The sequence below is a fragment of the Ochotona curzoniae genome, unplaced genomic scaffold, assembly GCF_017591425.1.
Source record: "Ochotona curzoniae isolate NIBS_2020 unplaced genomic scaffold, NIBS_Ocur_1.0 contig_908, whole genome shotgun sequence".
Lineage (NCBI taxonomy): Eukaryota > Metazoa > Chordata > Mammalia > Lagomorpha > Ochotonidae > Ochotona > Ochotona curzoniae.
In genome coordinates, this window is record NW_024466607.1 from 13761450 (window position 1) to 13770526 (window position 9077).

The 9077-nt window shown below is 46.8% G+C and overlaps 1 protein-coding gene across 1 annotated transcript; it reads left to right on the forward strand.

Annotated features, from left to right (window-relative positions):
- The first annotated feature begins 1777 nt into the window (after window positions 1-1777).
- CCR3 (C-C motif chemokine receptor 3) lies at window positions 1778-8409 on the forward strand. The gene is made up of 2 exons (XM_040994347.1): window positions 1778-1914; window positions 5729-8409. The coding sequence occupies exon 2, from the start codon at window positions 5739-5741 to the stop codon at window positions 6816-6818; it is 1080 nt and encodes a 359-aa protein (XP_040850281.1). The 5' UTR covers window positions 1778-1914; window positions 5729-5738; the 3' UTR covers window positions 6819-8409.
- Window positions 8410-9077: the final 668 nt, after the last annotated feature.

The window sequence follows — 9077 nt, forward strand, 5'->3', positions numbered from 1 at the left end:
ACCACCTGCAGGGCAGATCATCTCTGGATTTTCTGGAAGCTTCCTCTGCTAGAAACTCTTCCTCCTTCTGCCATCTGGTCAAATCTCATCCATCCATAGGTTGTTCCTTTTCTGTGAAACCTCTTCCAGGCCCTTTGGGCCCCATGGACGTCCTTTCATAACCCTAGAGAATTTGTATTCTATGCTCACTCTAGGTCAGACCACCCTGAACCTGTGATCAGGACAGGACCTGTCATGCCAGCAATGACTACTATGTATACGGTGTTGTGTGCAAGTGATGCACTGGTCTCCACACAAACCCCACAGACGCGCTTTATTGTTTGGCATCCAAGGGAGTAGAGTCCCCCAGAGGTCATGCAGCTTGAAAGGCCAGGTCACCATTAAGTGGTACAGGTGAGTTTTCAGCAGCAAGATTACTGCTGCTCCAAGAAGTATTGCTTTAGCTGTTTTGAACATGTGCCTAAAGGTCTACTTTGTAATTATTGGACTGTATTTGAACACCGGTGTTTTGGCAGGTCTCTGCTATCTCTGATCACTAATGAGATTACAGGCTTCTTAAGAACAGATCCACTTCCTCCCATCCATTGCTTCTCTTTCCTTCAGCCTTGTTTTTTACCCTTTATTTCTGTTCTGTACCATGAAGTATATAACACAGATCTACACATCTTGATAGCTACTTAGTGAACTCAGAGGCTTCTCCAGTTAGCTGGCTTATCAGCAGTGCTCCTGGTCAGAGATCTTCCAATCAACATTGAACAGACACCCACTCTGTTCCCAGTGCCACGCCAGATCATCAGCACAGGGAGGAGGCACACAAGTCTGTGACCTAGTAGCTTTCTACCCACACTTGCCATTTTCTTGAATATTCTACAGAGACTTTTCACAGTGACCAACCATGAGGCATGTATCATGATGTCCAGGTTACAGATGACAAAACTGAGGTCCAGTTAGTTTTCGTGATCAGGCTGAGGTTAGGACATATGGCGGCCACAACTGAAACGCATACCCAAGTCTTCTAAACCTTTGCGGCTAGTGTACTCAACTCGTCAAAATCCGGCATTAGACCCTGTAAAATCATTGCTATGCCCTAGTTGCCATCCTTTCTCTAGAGAGAAATCCCAATGGCATGCCTCCTTCTGCTTCCTCTGGGTCAAAACAGTGCAGTTTTGAAAGTTATAACCCCTTTACCATGCAAACACATGTGCACATATGCACACACACACCCCAGAAAGGAGCAATGCCAAGCGAGTAGAGAACCTCTGAAAATACGAGAATCTTCCAAGTCCAAAAATGATGAAAAAGAGATTCCCAAAATCATTTTTAAAAAGATTCAATTTATTCTTGAGCAAACTTATTCTTTGAGAGACAAAGAGTGGTGGATATGAAGAGTTCCTATCCACTGGTTCCTTCCCTCGAGTGCCCTTAGTAGCCGGGACTGGGTGGGGGCCAGGCCAGGAACTGGAAACCCCATCCAGGAATACCCTGTGTGAGGCAGTGACTCAACTGCTGGCCTATGACCTGCTGCCGCCCAGGGCTTGCATCAGTGGGAAGCTGGAGTCAGGCACATTAGGCTAAACAGCCACTCCGTGGATGTGTCTTCAATGTCATTTGCCCACGGTAGCTGCTGAACATCATGGGCATTCTTCAAGGATTACCCAATGGAGTGTTGGTATTGTCAAGAACAGAAAAAGAAGAAGTCTAAAATTTGATATCTTTCTAGAAACTTGCAAAATCTCGACATCTAGCTTTTTTAAAACAGGAAGCCAGGTTGTTTACCACCTTAAGAGGGTTTGACAGGGCGGGATCTCTGCTCCAGGGGTGATGAGACGTACGCTGCCACTGAACTCACCTAGAAGCTAAATCGGCAGGTGCCAGTGGTCTGTCTTTTGGGAGGGAACCGACTGAAACGCAACAGTAAGTAGTTGATGTACAGAAGATGCTCTGGTCTGTGGTCAGGTGTGCAGGCAATGTGCGCAGGAGTGAGGGGCCGGGCAGGTGAGAGCCGTGTCCTCCAGGAGCACGTGTGGCTCAGGGAGAGGAGGGAGGGCGATGCCCTGCAGCGCAGGGGGAGAACGGGGCCAGAGCAGGAGAGGAACTCGCCTTGTTCTTGATTCTGTAATTTTATTTTATTTTATTTTCTCTCTCGATCCCATACTCTGGTATCTTTGTTGCTCGTACTCATCCAAATTTGGCTCTTGATACTTCCCTGGAGCCACATTTTCCTGTACTTATACAAACTCTTCATGGAGCCTATGACTGTTCCAAAAGGATTAAATTTAGTAGTTGGCATTTAGGGGTATAGACGTACACAAAATAATGAAAATTTGTATTTCCATATGTGTGTGCATGCACGCGTGTGTGTATATATGAGTTACTTCAAGGAGACTGAGGAATATTCCTGACACACGATGGAATGCGTTTTGGAAGCAGTATGCAAAATGCATTAAGAATCTCGGAAATATGATATCTGATAGAAACTGTACTTTGGAGAATCTTTAAAAAAAATGCTTCTCTTTAAGAAAAATTTAAAAGAAACTTTTGTAAATTTTTATCTCCTTGAAAGGCAGAGAGAGAGAGAGAGGTCTCTTCCATCCCCTGATTCACTCTCCACGCGGCCGCAACAGCCAGGGCTGGGGAAGACCAAGGTCAGGAGTCAGGAATTCCACCCAGGCCTCCCACGTGGGTGCAGGGACCCAGGTAACTGTGCCAGCATTTACTGCCCCCCCAGGGTGCATCACCAAGAAGCCACTACACACACACACACACACATGCATTTTATTTATCTAAGATGGAAAGAGAGATCCTAATTACTGGTCCACTCCCCAAACGCCCAAAGTGTGTGGGGGTTTACTGACACCGTGGCTGGGAACTTGATCCAGGTTTCCCATGAATCCAACCATGTAATGCATCATTGCTGCTTTTTGGGGGCCTCATGAACAAGAAGCTTGAATCAGGCACCAGAGCAGGCCTAGAACCCACACGCTCCAACTTGGGCACAGGTGTCTTCACCAGTAACCCAGCCAGCTCAGTTCTTGCTTCCCCCAAACATTTCTAAATGCCCTCATGTTAATGATTGGCTGCTGTGAATAGCCACGTGCCACCCTAAAGTGTAAACTTCAGAGCAATGGATTGCATTTCTTCACAGTGCCAACCTTAAGAGACGCTTGCTGTGTATCTTCATGGAAGGAGCTGTCTGGCTTCTCCATTCTGCCCCTGAACCTTTCTCAGGAAAGCGTCTGTGGCTGAATCTGATTTCTCCCAAAGCTGTCACATTCCCATTCTCTGGAGACTCTCCTCTCCTATAGGAAAAGCTAAGACACCAACTAATCTAATAATTTAATGAAAGATCACAAAATTTGGATCCCAAAGACATACCAATACTGGCTAATTCATTAATAAAAGAAGCTAAAATAAATCTGAAGAGTTTCATTTTTCCTATGAAACATTGCAAGTCATTTAGGACTTGGCAGGACCTCCCCTGTTCTCTTATAAGGTTAATCACGGTCCTCTTCAAAGTTGGTGTCTGAAACAAAATCCTTTCCAATGCAAAATCTAAACAGTGTAAGAATCATTCTGCCCCAAACCTTTATGCAAAATATGAACTCAATAGAGAGGTAAACACGCATATAGATATGGCCATCTAGACAACACAGCATGCAACTCTATCCTGAAATCAAAGAGGAATGCCCAATGAAACTGTTAAATATGTCTTGACAGTAGGATGCTGGACTTTCTGTCATCGTCTCTATTTGTAATGTCGTGACTTACTTAAATAGCAGAATAATAGACTTATGACTGTTTTTGAAGGACTATATATTGTAACAATGTAGGCCAAATCAGTGGGGAAAGGGGAATTGGGGTGAAGGGGAAATCCCCGAGTCTATGGAACTGTATCATAAAATAATTTTTTTAAGAAGTATTCTGCCCCATCCGTTTGTTTAGCACGGCACCTGGCAGGTTTCACATCATACCAGGTGTGTGTGCTACACTGTGTGGTATGCTGGCTGCTCTGGGTTGTTCCTTATGAAAGTCATGTTGAGGTTCAATTTAATATTTACTTGTTTTTATTGGAAAGGCAGATATACAAAGAGGAGGAGAGACAGAGAGGAAGATCTTCTGTCCGATAGTTCACGCCCCAAGCGGCCGCAACAGCTGGATCTGAGCCAGTCCGAAGCCAGGAGCCAGGAACTTCTTCCGGGTCTCCCATGCAGGTGCAGGGTCCGAAGGCTTTAGGCCATCCTCAACTGCCTTCCCGGGCCACAAGCAGGGAGCTGGATGGGAAGTGGAGCTGCCGGGATTAGAACCGGCGTCCACATGGGATCCTGGCACATTCAAGGCGAGGACTTTAACTGCTACGCTATCGCACCCGGCCCAAGGTTCAATTTCTACAGTCAGGCCCTGACAGGGTGAAGTCTTGACCATGGTGATTAGGGACAAGGTATCTGGGAAGAGAGGAGGGTTAAGTAAGATTATGAAAGTTGAATCTCCACAGTTGGGTAGCTGTGGCTTTATAAGATGAGAGACTGGAGGAACGGACACACACATACACAGCTCATGCTCTGTGAAACCCTGCAGCTCCTCCAAGTTCTGCCAGCATGGGGCCCTTGACCCGTGGGCCAACACAATCCTTTCCTTCATAACTGCCCCAGGTTGAGGTATCCTGTTACTAGTAACAAAAAGCAGGCTAAGACAGCAGGCAATTGCCACATGTAAACAATGGGCAGAGAAAGGCTTACACAATGAGCCAGAAAGCAGAGAGAGACCGGGTCAGACTTGACTTACATAACCAGCTCTCTCAGGAGCCCTGCCTTCTGAGGGCATGCCCCCGGTAACTTGGGGATCCCCCCACAAGCCCCAGGTCTAGCCAACATCGCTGGATTAAGTTTTCATGCTCTTTGGAGGTTAATGGCTAGGGGAGTTTGGGAACCATTTTCAGTCCCCACAACAGCACAGGCCATGATACATTTGTTTGATTCTCACCAACACCCATAGTGATATCATGGAGTGTATTTTGGGGACGAGTCAGTGGGGTTCAAAGTCAAGGACCTGGGTCACACAGCTGATGAGAAGGTCAAAGACTGGCTGCTGCTTCCTCGTGCCTGCTCTTACTCTCTGACTACATAAACTTGACATTTGGGATTTCCACATTTTATGAAGTATTCTACCAAGAGGCAAAGACAGTTCCTTGCCAAGGATTGCATTTCTTTTTTTTAAAGATTTATTTTTATTATTTTTTTTTATTGGAAAGGCAGATATACAGAGAGGAGAGACAGAGAGGAAGATCTTCCGTCCAATGATTCACTCCCCAAGTGAGCGCAAGGGCCGATACTATGCCGATCCGAAGCCAGGAGCCTCTTCAGGGTCTCCCACGTGGGTGCAGGGTCCTAAAGCTTTGGGCCGTCCTCGACTGCTTTCCCGGGCCACAGGCAGGGAGCTTGAAGGGAAGCGGGGCCGCCGGGATAGAATTGGTGCCCATATGGGATCCCGGGCATGCAAGGCGAGGACATTAACCACTGAGCCACCGCCCAAGGATTGCATTTCTAAAGCTCCTCTTGAGAAATGCTCATTGGCTCATGCATTCAGGTCCTCACACTCATGCCTGTCTTCTTCAGAAAGACAAAGTCCTTTGAACTCCGCCACCCCAAGGCAGTGGTGCGTCCTAGCCTTCATGGACTCCCAGCTGGTCTGATTTTCCTCCTGATTTTTAATTTTTTTTCTTCCATGACAGCACAAATGAGATGGCAGCCTCAACAGGCAGGATTGAGACAGTGGCCGAAGTCTTGGGGACTACGATCTACGACTACGCTGTGGGAATTCCATGTGAAAAAGTCAGCATCAAAGAGCTGGGGGCCAGGTTCTTGCCCCCGCTCTATTCCCTGGTGTTCATCGTTGGTTTCTTGGGCAACACCATGGTGGTGGTGATCCTCACAAAATACAAGAGGCTTAGAATTATGACCAACATCTACCTGTTCAACCTGGCCATCTCTGACTTGCTCTTTCTCTTCACTCTTCCTTTCTGGATTCACTATATCAGGCAGAAAGAGTGGGTGTTTGACAACAGCATGTGCAAGTTCCTCTCGGGGTTGTATTCCCTGGGCTTATACAGCGAGATCTTTTTCATCATCCTGCTGACGATGGACAGGTACCTGGCCATCGTGCATGCGGTGTTTGCCCTTCGAGCCCGCACGGTCACCTTTGGGGTCATCACAAGTGTCCTCACCTGGGTCTTCGCAGGACTAGCAGCCCTCCCAGAGTTCGTCTTCCGTGAGTTCCAAGCAGGGCCTGAAGAGTCTACGTGCAGCCCCGCGTACCCCACAAATGAGGAAGAGGCCTGGAAGCATTTCCATACCTTGAAGATGAATATCCTGGGGCTTGTCCTGCCTCTGCTCATCATGGCGATCTGCTATTCTGGAATCATTAAAACGCTGCTCAGGTGCCCCAACAGAGCCAAGTGCAAAGCTATCCGGCTCATTTTTCTCATAATGTTAGTCTTTTTCCTTTTCTGGACACCCTACAACCTGGTTCTGTTTCTTTCTGCCTTTCAAACCGTCTTCTTGGAGAACAGCTGTGAATGCAACAGAAAGCTGGACCTGGCCAGGCAGGTGACAGAGGTGATCACCCATACCCACTGCTGTGTCAACCCTATCATCTATGCCTTTGTAGGGGAGAAATTCCAGAAGTACCTGCATCACTTTTTCCAGAGGCATGTAGGCATCTACCTGAGCAAATACATCCCATTCCTTTCTAATGAGAGGCTGGAAAGGGCCAGCTCCATCTCCCCATCATCGGGTGATCCAGACCTTTCAGTTGTGTTCTAAGGCAAAATACTGCCCAAAGAAGATGAGCAAGACAGATGAAGCAAATATGCTACATCAACCCCACTGACCCCTAGATCAGCCCTATGTATCTTTGGCATGACTGAAGCCTTCGAAGACATTCTCAGACTCACACGTGTACAATGTGCTCCAAAATCATTACCAATGGCAACCGTGGAATGCCGAGCTTTGCTTGATTTGCTAAAAAGTCCATGCGGCTGAGTGCTAGTTCCAATGTGCAGCTATAGATAGGTAAACCTTTCTGTATTTGAAACCTCAACTTTCACCAGCATCCTTTTGATGGTGGTGGTGGAGGTGGTGGAGGGGTATGTGAGTGAATACTCAAGCAACCTGTCAGCATGCCATACCTGTCCTAACAGTCTGAGTTGTTAGGCAATTTTCTGTTCACACCAAATGACCAATTTTCTCAGGAGCAACTCAAAGAGCCCTGCAAGGCATCCACTGTCCTCTTAAATGCCAATGCTACATAACAAAGGAGGCCAGAGTCTTGCACACGGGTATTCTGGCCATGAAAAGGGGAAGTCTGGAGCCCACAAGAACTCCACGGATCTAACTCTGTGACCCTCATGGGTGTCATCAGAAGCACGTGGAAGGCTCATTAGACATGGAGGGTTGGGCCATGCCTTTCTGGCAAAGGACCTCTTTGCTCTGTTGGGAAGGCCAGGTGGGAGTGGTTGGAGAGTTTGAAGAAAGAGAGTGATGCAAACACTATGGCATGTCGGGAAGACAAATCTGGGGACACATACAGCATGAAGTGGAGGCCCCAGAACTGTGTAGGCAAAGAAGTTAGGGAGCAGAAACAGGTAAGGAGGCCAGAAAAGTCTCCCTTCTACCAGCCACTGGGATGTGAAAGCTTCTTGCCATGAATGAAGTCTGCAGCCTGCCCTGAAGTACTCGGCCCTTCTTCAATCGTATAATAAAGGGACTAACGTCAATAATCTCTGAGCCACCTTACAGCTCTCAGTGGATTTCAATCTTGCTAAAATATTAGGATCTAGAACTTCAAACCTCTGAGAGAGATTGTAAAAGGGAAGCAGAGGAGTGGTAGACCATTGGCCAGCAGACCCGGGCACTGCCCATCATCGCTTGTCCATTCTGCTGGTTGTTTATCATTCATTTATTCAGCCAACATTTGCTGAGTCCTTACCTTGTTCTTGGCCAAGTCCTAAGGAAAAAAATGGTGGACAGACCCTGGACCCTGGATGCAAAGAGCTCACCAACGGATTGCTCCTCCGCTGACAGGGTTCAAAATCAGTCTTGGAACCAAATGGCCAATGTCTCACTCCAACTCAAACAAGAGGGATTTCCATGTTCAGACTAGATACCATTCTTCACTTCCAATCCAAGGCTTGAAAAGGGGCTTGAATGCCCTTGGCCACTCATTTTAACCTCCTCAGCCTCTGACTTAGTATCCTCCTGTCTCACAGAAAACTCTAGGTGGGCCACAAAAATGTCAACTTGGAGCACTATTAAGCTGTGAATGCCAGCATCAGTTCAGCTGGGGAACTTGAAATACCTTTATGTGTGTGTGATTCAGCCAAAATGTAAATAAAACAATCATTTAAAAACTCTACATCATGATTCTCTCTTTCATTATGAAGTAACTACACTTACAGGATTCAGTTTCATGTTCAGATTCCCCCTTATTCACGAACACATTTAGAAGCTTTGAGATTTACATGCAACTGTGAATACCCAACCACAAAAGGAATTCTGCTTGCTCTGTGTGACCATAGAGCAATTTGCAATGGCAGAAATGTTCTGTATCTAACATCCATTGTCACCATGACCCACACGCAGCTACTAAACAATTGGAATATGGCTTGTGTAATTCAGGACCTCGATTTTCAAATTTCATTTTGATCTAATTACCTTAGATTTTAATAACAGCCACACGTGGCCTGCACTGGCTCCTTTCAAATGTGCCTTTTTTTTTTTTCTGCTCTGCTACCCAATGACGCTGCTTCCTGCAGAAAGATTTGGGAAAACAGTGGTGAAATTCATGCAGAAATAGAGGCCTCTTTCTAGAAAACTCATACGCTGCACAGCAGACAAGAGCCTCCTCATTCAAATGTCCATAAAAAAGACAACTGTTGCCCGCAGGCCCTGCTGCCCAATGGAATGGCTCACGGTGCTTAAATCCTCCCCTTGCAAATGCTGGGATTCCACATGGGCACCAGTCCATGTCCCAGCTACTCTACTTCCCATCCAGCTCCTTGCTTGTGGCCTAGGAGAGCAGTC